The 14610-nt window shown below is 33.6% G+C and overlaps 3 protein-coding genes across 3 annotated transcripts; 1 reads left to right on the top strand and 2 right to left on the bottom strand.

The window, feature by feature from the left end:
* Positions 1-575: 575 nt before the first annotated feature.
* Positions 576-6949, bottom strand: LOC123875604 (tRNA selenocysteine 1-associated protein 1). Its single transcript, XM_045921533.1, has 6 exons — positions 6723-6949; positions 6513-6644; positions 5579-5807; positions 4616-4836; positions 1592-1760; positions 576-764 (listed from the first exon to the last, which is right to left on the bottom strand). Exons 1-6 carry the CDS (start codon positions 6753-6755, stop codon positions 643-645), a joined length of 906 nt encoding a protein of 301 aa, XP_045777489.1. The 5' UTR covers positions 6756-6949; the 3' UTR covers positions 576-642.
* A 236-nt stretch (positions 6950-7185) lies between these two features.
* Positions 7186-9629, top strand: LOC123875596 (lipoma-preferred partner homolog). The gene has a single exon (XM_045921523.1). It carries the CDS (start codon positions 7385-7387, stop codon positions 8807-8809), a length of 1425 nt encoding a protein of 474 aa, XP_045777479.1. The 5' UTR covers positions 7186-7384; the 3' UTR covers positions 8810-9629.
* A 250-nt stretch (positions 9630-9879) lies between these two features.
* LOC123875582 lies at positions 9880-14577 on the bottom strand. The gene is made up of 7 exons (XM_045921486.1): positions 14271-14577; positions 13936-14119; positions 13657-13844; positions 13341-13544; positions 12983-13273; positions 12717-12903; positions 9880-12633 (listed from the first exon to the last, which is right to left on the bottom strand). Exons 1-7 carry the CDS (start codon positions 14401-14403, stop codon positions 10494-10496), a joined length of 3327 nt encoding a protein of 1108 aa, XP_045777442.1. The 5' UTR covers positions 14404-14577; the 3' UTR covers positions 9880-10493.
* Between the last annotated feature and the right edge of the window lie 33 nt (positions 14578-14610).

Below are 14610 nucleotides of genomic sequence, written 5' to 3' on the forward strand. Positions count from 1 at the left end.
GCGTTCAATTGGTGTTAATCGGCCTTAAAGGCCCGCGCACATTATAGCGAGTCGCGTCGCAACGTATAGCATTGCGAAAATCCTGCATCACACTCATACGAGTATACTTAGTATGAACCGTCGAGGTTTCACCTACACTGGCAGCCATCAAATGTAGGTAGGCTATGTGCGCTCTCTCTGTTACGTAATCCGATACGAATGATAGAGACAAAAATCTCAGTGGGCGTTAACCAATTTGAGCTGCCAACCAATCACGATGAGCACTATGATGAGCACGATCTTGTATCGGCATAAAATAGACTGCCGCATGCTGTTTACGCTGCAAAATTGGTATTTCCATTATTCTATAGCATGCTGCATTGTCGCATGTTGTTGCTTCGGCGTAAGACAGCCTTTAGAGCGGCAATTCACATGCTAAATTCGTGCTTAGCCGAATTTTATATAACTATTAACGCAGTGCCCGGTAAAACCGACTGTGGTTTTTATGGCACTGAATGTACCTAACAAAAATGCTCTGTATATTCTATAAGTTTAATAAATATAAATAAAATAAATGAACGCCAATATTGTATACTTATTATTTTATTCAAAACCATCTTTAAATATTTACAACTAGGTACATTATTCCTAAACTATATAATATCAATGAGCTTCCACGATTTCTTGCGGGAACCATTGGGACGATTCGAGCGCATCCCAAAGACACAAGTCAGGGTCCAAGAACTCTTGGTTCATTTGATCCACATCAATAACTCTCTTGTGATCTGTGGAAATAAATTAAAATGGCTTGTTTAATTATGTCAACTTTTCAGAACAATTTATTCGAAATTGTTTAAATATAATTTACGTTTGAAACAGTATTTAGAAAATTAAAAGTATGCCAGATATCTATTAAATTAAGTTATAAGAGGCTCTCTATTTTCAAAATGTGAAGTAAGTGAGAACTTCAATTCCAGTCAGAAAAGTGCTGCATAGGTTTTGAAGAGGAAATAAAATGAAGGTGGAATCACAATAGATCGGAGACGGTCGAAGTGATACAGGTTTATACAAAGAACCTGCATAGCTCCAAAAGCAGAACAAAAAGTAAGAACTTCAACACATTTTTAGTTTAGTTAGGGGAGTGGGGACTAAAATCGAAATTTAAAAAAATATTTGGAAAGTGGGTGTTCCATTTTTGATCTGGTTGTGAGGTTATTCAAAAATCTGAGATCTATTTTCGATGATCGATCTGTAAATGCACGAAATGAGATTATAGTTACGAAAATCTGTAAATGCACTTTCTTTACTTCATGCTTTTCTTATTTATTTTGTGGACTTGACTGTAGTATTTTTTTTTAATGACCTAATAATAATAATAGGAAAATCCCCTGACATGATCTCAGAGACGTTTTTAAATTTTTAATTTTGTTATAATTTTTATAGTAAAATTTGAAAGTTAAAAGGAACAAACAGAACCTTTTAATTTTTTTATTCAACAATATTAAACAACATCGCGCCTAATTATTTGGTTCTGTTCCTTTTAATGACTATTCCTGCTATCTTCTGCTGTATTTAGTTTTGAGACTTTTACAACCAATTTTGGGGTACTCACCAACGAGCGCCAACTCGTCATTTTGCGGTTTGGCGGGTGGAGGCTGCGTATGCGCAGTCTCTACGACGGGCTGCTGCGGCTGCGCGGTGTTTTGATCCTGGCCGTAGTATCCCGACCACGCTGAGTAATTTTGCCAATACGCCGACGGATCGTAATAATGGTTGTACTCCTACAATTATAAAAAAATTGTATTTAAGTAAGGTGTATATTTCGCAGGTATATTAGCCCAGTAATTTGGTCGTCAAAAAGGGGCTTATCTGGAAAGTTTTCAGAATGTTATGCAAATTGATGGTTTTATAGATTTCAATGTGCTCTTTCCGAATTTTTATTTTGCCACCTCGTACCTTTGCCGCTCGCGCCGCCATCTTGGAAAAATGGCGCCCAAAAACAGTTTTTTCACGATAACTTCTTTCCCATTCATTTTACGACAAAAATTGCTATGTAACAATTAAACTAGAGACAATTTCCTACAATTTGTGTAGTCACCTTTTTTTGTAGACTCAATAGTTTCAGTGTACGAGCGCCACAAAGCCCACTCCAACACTCGTTCTGGCTAAATAACTCATTTCCACACTACCATGTGGTAGAGTGAGTGGCGTGATTTTTTTTTATGGTATCTCCAAGAGACGGTAGTCACCTTCAATTTAAGCCATCACTTCGTTCAGAGAATACTAACACTCTCCAGAATTCTGCTCGAGATAAGAGTAAATATACTGCATCGCAGTTTCGATCTCATGTGAATATGGACCTTTTTTTTGGGTTTCGAACCGAAAGGATGCCAACGGGACCTTATTACTAAGTTTCCGCTGTCATCCGTCCGTCCGTCCGTCCGTCCGTTTGTCTGTCAGCGGGCTGTATCTTCTGAACCGTAATAGATAGAGAGTTGAAATTTTCACAAAATGTGAATTTCTATTGCCGTTATAACAACAAATAATAAAAATTTCAAAATGGCTGACATGAAAAAAAAACAAAAAAGTAATGTTATTTCTTGTTTGATGGTACGGAACCCTTCGTGTGCGAGTTGGGCTTGCACTTGACCCATTTTTTTATTTTTTTAGTTTGTAGTGCGAGGTAAAATTTTTCATGCACGAATTGCGATATTGTGTATTGACTGCGACCACATTAAAAACATGCTTGAGACGCCGAAAAATCGGTCAAGTGCGAGTCCAACTCACATAGGAAGGGTTCCGTACCATAATACAAGAAATAATGCTCTTTTTTTAATTTTTTTTCATGACGGCCATTTTGAAATTTTTATTATTTGTTATTATAACGGCAATAAAAATACACATTCTGTGAAAATTTCAACTTTCTACCTATTACGGTTCATGAGATACAGCACGCTGACAGACAGACGGACAGACGGACAAGCAAACGGATGACAGCGGAGGCTTAGTAATAAGGTCCCATGGGCATCTTTTGGGTTTAAAACCCAAAAAAAAGGCTCATATGCACGTGAGATCGAAACTGCGATGCAGTATACATATTTACTCTTATCTCGAGCAGAATTCTGAAGAGTGTTAGTATTCTCTGGTCGAACTGATGGCTTAAATTGAAGGTGACTATCGGCTCCTGGAGATACCATAAAAAAAAATCACGCCTACAAAATCAAGTCTACAAAAAAAGGTGACTACACAAATTGTAGGAAATTGTCTCTAGTTTAATTGTTACATAGCCATTTTTATCGTAAAATGAGTGGGAAAGAAGTTATCGTGAAAAAACTGTTTTTGGGCGCCATTTTTCCAAGATGGCGGCGCGAGCGGCAAAGGTACGAGGTGGCAAAGTAAAAATTTGGAAAGAGCACATCAAAATCTATAAAACCACCAATTTGCATAACATTCTGAAAACTTTCCATCTCATATTACAGAATTACTGGACTATATTGTCAAAGCCGTGATATTACAATCTCAATAGTAATATTATAATTAAACGGTAGATTGTTAATCGACTTCATTTAATTTAGTAACTACCTCATATTAAGCTCATATGGTTATTTGAACTGTACCATAACTGAATCACACGTTTTTTTAAATTTTTGTCTGTCTGTTTGAACGAGGTAATCTTCGGAACGACTGAACCTATTTTCACGGGATTTTCACAGACAAGCAGAGGATTAGCCAAGGAGTAACATAGACTACTTTTTGTGGTTTTTGAAGTCGGTTTTATTTTTCTTTTGAAAAATTTTTATTTCACAATTTTTAGTGGCCCACTGTACTATAATATGCTATGCCCAGTTAAAACCCTACTGTTTACTAAGCTATTACACTGATCGCGAGCAATTAGCTCCTATCTATTGAGGAGTTCTGTTCTCCATCTCCGAAGATATTCATCAGATCTTTACCAAATTTATATGGGACCACCTGCACAGTATACCCTTTCAAACAAAAAAAAAATTCCCAAATCGGTCCAGGGGTCTTTGAGTAATCGGGGAACATACATAAAAAATATATATTAAAAAAAAAAATAAAAAAAAAAAGATTCCGACGAATTGAGAACCTCCTCCTTTTTTGGAAGTCGGTTAAAAATTAAAATCCACGCGGGTGAAGCTGCAGTCGTCATCTATGTGTCATATAATAAAATAAAATAAATAGGTTTGATTTATTTACACTAGATCATTAGATGATGCCCATGACAGTAAAGTTATGATAGTCTAGTTGTTAAAACGTTGGCTTACTATTCAGGAGGTCAAGGGTACTATCCTGGGCACCCACTGTAACTTTATTTTAAGCAATTAAATATCACTTTAACAGTGAAGGAAAACCTTGTGAGCAGACCCGCGTGCCTGAAAGTTCTCCATAATGTTCTCAAACGTGTGTGAAGTCTGCCAATCCACACTGAGCCAGTATGTTGGACCATGGCCTTAACTTTTCACATTATGAGAAGAGCCTCCTCCTTAGTAGTGGGCCGGCGATTGCGTAGGTAATGATGATATATCGTCAAAGCACAGAATACATGTAAGATTCTATTAAGTATTCTGTAAATATTTAAACTTCTGTGAAGAAAACTGTAAAACAGATTGCATACCGTCCCACTGTTGTAAGTGGCTGGATTATTTGTGTTGGCAGGTGCAGAGTTTTGTTGGGGCACAGCACCCTTGGGCTTTGGTACCGCTGTACATATCTTTAGTGGCTTACTTCCTAGGCCTGTGTATCCGTTCATAGCGTAAAGTGCATTACGCTGTTCATCTTCATTACCAAATCGTACAAAGCCATAACCTTTTGTGTAGCCCGTTCCATCTAATATAACTGCAATATAAAAAATATGAGTTAATGATTTTAGGTTTATTTTGTGGGTTAACAACATAATGTAAATAGTGTGTATTAATACTGTGGTGTATAATGTATGGTGGTAGGAATTTGTGCTTTTCTCTTTATAAATCTCGAGTTCCAGAGACTTAGGCTATGCATTGTCTGTTAGTCAGTTAGTCAATCAGTCAGTCACAGTACTGTTTTATAACATTGTGTGAGAACTCCCAGGAACAAAATATGTATGGACTGACAAGTTGTTCACAGCAGAGCTACTATCATCAGCCCTCAATTAAACTTCTCCTGCTCCTGTAACTAACTAAACACTGTATCAAGATTTGTTTGATACAAGGTTTAGTTAGTTCTTATACTTATCACTTCCCATATTATAAATGCAAAAGTGGATTGATGTTTTTTTTTGTGTGAGTATAGTTAAAGACATGGAGAGTGGCTAGCTACTCTTTATCTCAGAAAATTAAAGAGTTCCCATGTAATTATTAAAAACTAAATCCACAGACAAAGTCGCTGATATCAGCTAGGATACAAATGTTAAGGTTTGGATGTTTATTACTCCTTGATGTTTATTACTACAATGTCTGAACCAATTTGGCAGACATTTAAAATCTCTTATACTTTGAATTAACACATAGGCTACTTTTTATCCTGGAAAATTGAGTTTTAAAATTCCATAGAGATGAAGTTGCAGGCATTATCTAGTATGTCATAAAAAGTTATTTCATACCTTTTGCAGTTTTTATTGAATTGTATTTCCCCGCAAACACCCTGTATAGTGAGTAGTCGTCCACATCAGGGCTAAGGTCTCCAACCCAGACAGAAAATTCTCTCTCTGATTGCATGTTAGTACGAGCCTCCCGTGACGCTGTGTTGAGTCTGAACCGAACTACAGGAAATGTGCCAGGTATGGGCTTTCCATTGAGTTTGTGCATTGTGTCTATGGCTTCTTCATCAGTCTTAAAAAATATATAAAAAGTAAACACATTAAAATGCAAGTATAAGTATGGACTGTCATACTGCAGCACAAAGCTGAGGTGGCCCATTGACTACACCAACCATAACAAGTCATAATTAAAAAATAAAATAAAATACACATTTAAGAATGGCTCCATACACCCACTGTATGGTTTTTTTTTTTTCAAAAAATTTATAACCAGTGTCACTCAAAATGATGTAAGGCTTCTAATGATATTATGTCCAAATCTGTTCAGGCATTTAGGCATTTTGTTGGAATAAACATACATAAATCAATCTACAATTATTGATTTAGTTACTTTTCTTTTTTTTGTTCTGTTTATGGTCAATAAAGTCTTACTTATTGTCGTGTCAGTCATGAGTACATATCCTGGGGTTCGATCCCCAGCAGAAACAATTTGGGAATTTACTGACTTGCCACAAAAATTAAGACAAACGTTCATTCAGACTATACATTTTTAAATTGCCTCTGTGAAACTTTGGTCATAGATATTTGCTATCCTACCGGTAAAGCTGTACCGCCGATTAGTGTTCTGATGCGACTTGTGAGGCAGCGTAAAAACTGGTATGGTGTTAATCAAACTGCTCTCTCTCTTCATTCCCATTACCAGGTATTTACTGCCGGATGAGATCTCAGTTAACTTGTCATATGCCCAGAAAGAGAAGGAAAGATAGGTTAAACATACCTGGAAATGGACGAATGCATAACCGGCAGGCTCTCCAGTAAATTTATTTCTCATAACTTTTACAGCAAGGGGACGCTGCCCCATACGATGAAATGCAGCCATTATAAAACTCTCCGTCATGTTCGGCTCCAACTACAATGAGTAGATTTTATTTACAAACGCAAGTCAAATAACTCAAACTGATTTTACGTGATAAATAAAAAATCTTACACTGCCCATCCATAGTTGACACTGCATAGACATTGCTTATTTTCAAATATAACTTTACGAGTATATACTTATCGAATTTGATTTTGTAAACTCATGAAACAAGATTCAAGAACATCAGCAAAACTCAATCTACGACAAATCCAAACAAAGTAGGTTGTAGGTATTTTGAAAATTGATGCGGGATGCCAATTGCCACCAGTCACCACAGGAAAATGCATGAAATCTCTGAAAAGTGAAATGTCAAATGTCATTATCACTAACATGCATGGCATAGAGATAGTAGGTAGGTACCTATATACACAACCTTTATCCAAGATACAGAACTATTTCTATTTAGATAGTTGGTAGCACTGTTGTTGACGTTTTTAATACGAGTACACAGACTACAGTACAGTCCACAATCACAGACCAATAACATAGTTCCACAATCGTGACATCTTCTTGATTTCAAAAAAATTACGTGTGAACTGTTCTGATCTATGTGCAGATAGTCTGTGCTGTGACTTAAGAAAGTGGCCACATTCATTTAAACTTAGTGAATTTCTCTATATTGTAAGGCTTGTCTAAAGAACAATGAACATTCTGTTTTGATGGAGTAATCATGGTAATGGCTTGTCAGGCGATTTTTTTTAATTAGATAAAAATCTTTATCGAGATCCATAATGTCACGCCTTGATAATATGGACGCCTTAGAAAAGCAATTAGCAGAACTACAAATGGCAAAGGATCAGAGTTCACCCGGAAAAGTGAAAAAGATACCACCAGCTGTGCCACCTAAGAAAAAGGCTCAACCACAAGTTCCTCGTAGTGCTGCCGTTAACACTGTACGTGAGCCCTCTTATTCATCTAAAATATCACCTGTACAAAACAATGTAATACCGCCACCACCACCACCACCTCCACCAACGTATAGTAACGTACCACGGCATCCTAGTAATATTCATCCAATGCATAAAGATTATGCAAACATCACACAATTGTCGCTTCACAGCCACCCATTCAAGCAAAACTCATCCATGCCCACTAAAGGGTATACACCTATGTACAGTAATGTGGTACCACAATATCAGTACAATAATCCACCTCCACCACCACCTCCTGCCCTTCATATCTCACCACCTAAGTCATTTGATTCTAATCATAATAGTGAAGAATATATACCACCACCCTCACCTGTCAGTTCTAATTATAGTGAATTAATGAGAGCTACTATGAACTTTAATCAGGACAGACCATCTTATCCTGCAATATATCAAAATGAATATCCAGAGTATGGAGTATCACAAGCGTCAACATATGAATCACTTTATGAACCTATTAATCCAAACCCAGCTATGAATGTGGGACAAGCCAATAACAATCAAACTTATAAAAGTACCCTGATACCAGCTGGAAAATCTCCACTGCCAAAGGAGGAAGAAGTTGATGCACTTACTAGTATGTTAGTGCAGTCCATAAGTGACAGTCAAGATTTAGATGTTTTTGGTACATGTATTAAATGTGAGCAAAGGGTGGTTGGTGAAAGTTCTGGCTGCACTGCCATGGGTAATGTATACCATGTCAAATGTTTTTGTTGTCATCGCTGCAATATGAACTTACAGGGAAAACCATTTTATGCAGTGGAAGGATATCCTTATTGTGAAATAGATTACTATGAAACTTTGGAAAAATGCTCAGTGTGCAACAACCCAATTTTAGATAGGATTTTGAGAGCTACAGGTAAACCATATCACCCCACATGTTTCACTTGTGTTGTGTGCGGTAAAAGTCTTGATGGTGTACCGTTTACAGTAGATGCAATGAATCAGATCCACTGTATTGAAGATTTCCATAAAAAATTTGCTCCACGCTGTTGTGTATGTGAGTTACCAATAATGCCTGAGGAAGGAGAAGAAGAAACTGTAAGAGTAGTGGCTTTAGACCGAAGTTTCCATGTGCGTTGTTATAAATGCGAGGATTGTGGCCTAGTACTGTCATCAGAAGCTCAAGGACGCGGATGTTACCCACTTGATGGTCACATTCTGTGTAAAGCTTGCAACGCTCATCGTATACGTCTTCTCACTAATGTAATGACAACAGACCTGTAAATGTCTATGATGCCTGGGATGTTTTATACTATACTAGCTACCTATCCCAACTTAGCTAAAGTATCCACAGATTTTCAGCTATATTTTAAACCTTATTATTTTATCAATTTCATCTTTTTTGATTAGGAGTTAATTTTTGAAGATAGTATTGGGAACTTAATGTATTTATTTAAGAGCAACATTTCCACATACATTTTTTTATACAGATCTAACAGACTGAGCAGCATTTGCGCATGCTCTTGGGTAGTGTGATATTTGCAGACTTTTTTGACAATCATAGCATAATTTAGTCAGTTTCCATTAAACCTTTACAATTTATACACCTAAATCTCAATCTGTTTGTAAAAGCCATATGAAAATCCATTCAGTAGTTTCTAAGATTACTGTGAACAGGTATAAAATCTTGACACAGGGGATTTGTTTCATAATTAGTAGTAACTATATACATATATGATATTTTATGTAGCTTTCTAATGCCTATATTATAATATATTGCAGTTCAAGAATTTTGCCATTACATTTGTTATTAGTTCTAAGAATTATATTTATCATTTATGTGTAAGTGTTTATGTTGTAAAGATATTAGATATATTTTGACAAATGTTTTAAATATCTTCTAAGAAGTACAGTAAAACCTGCATATAAAAATATTTTTGTATACATATTGTAAAAATTACAAGACTGATGTGGACTGTATGAATTAAGTATATTGTTTGTATCAAAATCCAAAATTAATCAACAATTTAAATTGTGATATTATATACAAATATTTTAAGATAAACATATATAATATACAATATAGATTAGGTACATATTATATTGATAATAATTTATTAAAGTGTATTATAAATGCACTTAATGATCAATATTTTTTAAGTGTGAATTTATATTTTATGCATATATTTTGTGTGTATGCATTTTGATGACAGCTGTATTGAATATTTATAAAATAAATATTTGAATTAAATTAAGTACTTATTTATTTAAAAAAAACCCATATTATTAATTATTACTTATTAGTTAATTATTATTACATTATTAATGAAACCTCAAATAACTAAAAGCATGACTGAGTAAAATATTTATTATTTACATTAAAAAAGCTACAAAGTTTACAATACTGGCAGAAAATACTATAAAATAAAGGCACATACATCACAGTATAATAAATTTTGGAATTCAACTAAGTTAGTGCTTAAATTTTATCAATAAAGTACATATTATGTATTTAAATAATAAGTATAAAATATGTTTATTGCATCAAACCATAACAAATTCAAAGTTATCTATTTAACACAAGACTTACTGTAGTTATTAATATAATAATAAAAATATTTCCTGATCACAATAAGTTGAGTAGTTACGAGTATATTTAAAATAAGTATAGATCATTAGCTCAATTAATTTAACATGATATGATTAATCACTTACACATTTCTCTATTTCATAAATTGCTAGTTTTTTTGATAGTGAATCTTATATTTTTTTTTAATATGTGCAGGGATGTAAATTGTTAATTATTATTAGTAAACTTATCGTTTAAAATACTACACTTACAGTGAGATCTATGTTCAAATTGACTTTAAGTTGAATTACATATATTTAAACTTACTTAAAAGATATTGCATTAAGTATAGTAAATTTACCATGTAGGAACTTAAAAAAAAATCTACAAAAATTTTGACTACACTTTATGTCTCAACTTGGTATTAAATCTTGGAGGACTGAGCACCTGCTTCATAAATAAAGATCTTTTTTCTTTTATGCTTTTTGAAGTCATATTCATGTCAATCATAGAACTAGTCTTTTCATCACATGGAATTGTATTTGGTTGTTTTTTGGAACATGGAATATTTTTTATATCATTAAGAGATTCAAACTGATTCTTAACATTCATAATATTAGAATCATCTTGTTGAGGTACATTTTCAAAACAATGATATAAGATTTCTTCATCAGAATTTAAATTTGCCTTTGGTTCGAATCGTTCCCTCAAAATAGAAAACTTTCGTCTAGGTCTATTCCTAACATTCTTTTTCATATTTGATACTTTAGATGCTGATGTATTTACTACACTTGACGGTGTTTCTTTTTGTATCAAGGATTGTAATGATGGTGTTTTGCGACTAAGTGAAAGATTTTCCACTGAATTGAGTGGCAATGTGTTTTCCGACACCAGTTGCCATAAGAAGTCAATATCTTTATTCGAAAGGTCATGCAGTTGCTGTTCTGATTTAGTATTAAGTTTTTTATTTTGATTCTTTGTGCAATTCGATTTTTGTCTCCGTACCATATTTTTATTTTGAATGTTGTTGTCTAAACTTAATTTTGTAGACATTGGTAAAACGTTCAAGTCTTTTTTATTTGATTCAAATTTAGACCCATGTGAAACATCTAATATGCAGTCCTTTTCCAGCTGAGATTCCATTATGTTGCTAGCATCAAATTTATAAGGTTCTTTCCAAATTGATTTCTTCAGGTTGTTTGTTTCTGTTTTTTCAGAAGTTAAAAACTGAGGTGAATCCCATTGATGTTCTCTTCTGTGGTATAAATTCCGGGGAGAGTTTGTTACAGTTGCTTTTCTTATTTCATCTATAGTTGCAACAAGAGAACTTTCCGAATTTAATCGTTTTTTACAAGATATATCAATATCACCTAAATCATCCAACTCTTCTAAAATTGGTTCTAAGTGGTTTGGATCTTTATGAGAATCTATCATATACGGTTTAGCTAAGAAAGCATCATCATTAGAGTGACACATTATTGTATTTACGTAATCTTCTTGACTCCTATCAAACTTCACAAAAACATTTGAATATGTATGTGGTTTCTTAGGGAGTGATGGTGCAGCTAATATAGCATTCTTTAATTCTTGTGACAGACAACTGCTGATTTCAGAACTACCTGATGTCAAAGTATCTCGACTTCTGTCTCTTACAACACTACCATCGTGAAGCCAATTTTCAATGTCACAGTATCCATTCCATGATCTTAAACCCCAAGCTTCTCTTGCAATATTGACTGCACATATATTTTCATAATCATGAACAGATAAAATTTCAGTTGGAGTGTCAAGATCACGCTTGGATTGGACTAATTCATTGGTTATACCATTTTTTATTTTATCTTTCTTGGTGTACATTTCCTTAAGTATATCAAGTGCTATTCTTTGTATATTTTCTATGTCTGCATCTTGATTACCAACTTTGATATTTTTCAAAGCACTTAAACAAAGTTTCTGAACTATATTTTCATTAAAAGTATTTATGTCAGAACTGTTTATATCGCTAAAACTTAAATCCAAATCCATATCAATAGAATCAGATGACGTTTTTTTATTAGATCCATCTGTATCATGACTGATTTCTGAACTATGGTCTGTCTTGATAGTTTTTGCAAAAGTTTCATTAACAATATTGCAAGCAGCTAAATTTAATTTTGTTAGCTCTTCTCTTAATTCATCTGAAGAACAAATTCCACGGCGTTTTTGTAGGTTTAAAGTATTCGAAGTTATTTCGTCTATTGAGCTCTCGAAGCTTTTAATCGAGGACAACTTAAGTGTAAGTTCCGTGGGCGAAAAAATTTTCTTTTTTGAGATTTTTGAATTGGTGTTTGGATTATTTCTTTTTGTTATTATTGATTGTGGTGTATTTTCTATGGTAAATATTTCTATACTAGATACTTCCATACTTAGGTTCCCAACAGGAGCAGATGTGAAGGTTGGTGTGCCAGATCTGGCAATCCAATGGTCTAATAGGAATTTTTTGTCTGCTGTATCACTATCGTTTTGTGGTAATTGTGGAGTGATTACATTATTATCATTTCTGTAAATAAATAAAAATAAAAGTGAAAAATTTAGCCAATAATATAAATAAGTAACCCAAATTAAATATAATTAGATATGTACCTGGTTTCTGTGATTTTATTAGAACTTTTGAAAGATCTAACATGATTCAATCCATTACTTTTGATATTCTTATCAAAATTTTGGGGTACCACTTTGTTATTTAATTCAACATCTTCTTGTGCATTTTTCCAGGGGATAGGCCCCTTAGAATGAAAATATCTATAGTATAAAATCATTGCTATCATACCTGAAAACAGATTGTCATTTAAATCATCATTATCATCATTTCCTATATTATGTAGATTTTTTTTAAGAAGTTTACTCACCAATAACTGTTCCAGCAGTTACACAGACAGTTGCAGCTATTGACCAAGACTTTTGTTGTCTTTCAAAATCTGATATCAGAACGTAAAGGAATAAACTCCCAAAGTTTTGAGTCACAATAAGAGTGTAAAACATCAATAAACGATATCTTGTATGACCTTCTCTTAAATTAATGTAACAGAAGCAATATACAAATCCCATTACAGCATTGTAAAATGTTTCCTCTAATTTATTTGGACAGAAAGTTGTTTTTTGTGTGATGATCCAGAAAGTCATAGCAGACCAATGGAGACCTGAAATAAAACTCATATAAATAGCTGATCAATAATGTTATGTTCAAACATCATAAGAAAATCTTACCTAAAGGAATTAGTGTCCATATTCCAAAAATTATGGTAAATAATAGGACACCTGCAATTCGACCAACCAATATACCAAAGTGCCATGTTAATTTTAATAAAATAGAACTCCATTTAAAGTTATCAGTGGTAAATGACGCTATACTGTAAATGTATGTTACACAACCCCATATCACAGATGCCATTGAAGCCACTAATGCAAAAACTGAAAAAGAGATTAATTGAAGGATAAGGTATTATAATATATTTTGATATTAATGTATCATTTCTAATAATCAAGAAAACATATTCTAATAGCATTAAGCAGAGTTCTCTACCTTTTGTATGGTAATTCTCATTTAACATAACTATTGCATATGTTTGCAATATAATTTGCGGTACAGTTCCTGTGAAGATATACAAAAAATGCAACAGACTTAAATCATTCCTTTGACTGATTAGCTTCTGTGTTTTGATTGATTCTAAGGTTTTGCAGGAGAAAACTTTTTGTAGGAATATTATGTACCTGCAAAAAGTATGTGGTTAATTTGAATTGCTTAAAAATTGTATTAACAGATAGAAAATAATATACTTAGTAACACCATTTATTTTGCTACCTTTCCAGTAATCCAACAAGGCAGCAATGTGTAATCCAGTGTCGAAGATTTGATTGCTGATCAATAATGAACCATCTCATTGAAAAAATGTTAATCAAAATATTAGGAGACAGTATGAATATCAATGTTGATAACGCCCAGTATATATAACCATCCTTACAATATTCTGCAAACACTAAAATATCTGAAAGAACAAACAATTTTGTTTGATTTTATAGGTGGGGTCTCCACTATTTTTTTTTGTTATCAATAAAATAAGAAGAAAACTACAGTGTAGTTCCTTACACAATTTGTACTTAATGCCGAACAAATCTTAGTACATAAAAGAAACCTACCTGTAGTTAAATCGGCAAGAATACACACAAGAGATATGAAAACACTCAAAACATTAAAAACACAATAATTTTCATCTTGTGTGCATGCAGTCTTTCTCTCCGATAAAGTCCCAAGCCTACAAGCTTCTGCCATTGTTTGGAAAAATGCACATAATGTTATGAGAATGATTCTGAATACATAGATTGGTTTTATATTTAATTAAATAAAGAGTTTCTCATATTATATTTTAAATTATTGTTGTTTATTACATAAACATAATATAAATCAATTTAACGGCGGCGCGTACGCAGGTTGCATGGCCGAGGTCGCCGCACTTCATTTGTTTCGTTTTATCTTACT

Source organism: Maniola jurtina, chromosome 20, assembly GCF_905333055.1.
Source record: "Maniola jurtina chromosome 20, ilManJurt1.1, whole genome shotgun sequence".
Classification (NCBI taxonomy): domain Eukaryota; kingdom Metazoa; phylum Arthropoda; class Insecta; order Lepidoptera; family Nymphalidae; genus Maniola; species Maniola jurtina.

Excerpts from the sequence above, each read along its gene's own strand:
- LOC123875604 (XM_045921533.1), bottom strand. The coding sequence starts at position 6,755 with ATGTCTATGCAGTGTCAACTATGGATGGGCAGT. Across the intron at positions 5,808-6,512 it reads ATGCATTCGTCCATTTCCAG|ACTGATGAAGAAGCCATAGA; the intron begins GTATGTTTAACC and ends ATATTTTTTAAG. Across the intron at positions 1,761-4,615 it reads CCACTTACAACAGTGGGACG|GAGTACAACCATTATTACGA; the intron begins GTATGCAATCTG and ends TTATAATTGTAG.
- LOC123875596 (XM_045921523.1), top strand. The coding sequence starts at position 7,385 with ATGTCACGCCTTGATAATATGGACGCCTTAGAAAAGCAATTAGCAGAA.
- LOC123875582 (XM_045921486.1), bottom strand. The coding sequence starts at position 14,403 with ATGGCAGAAGCTTGTAGGCTTGGGACTTTATCGGAGAGAAAGACTGCA. Across the intron at positions 14,120-14,270 it reads TCTTGCCGATTTAACTACAG|ATATTTTAGTGTTTGCAGAA; the intron begins GTAGGTTTCTTT and ends TTGTTCTTTCAG. Across the intron at positions 13,274-13,340 it reads ATGGACACTAATTCCTTTAG|GTCTCCATTGGTCTGCTATG; the intron begins GTAAGATTTTCT and ends GTTTTATTTCAG.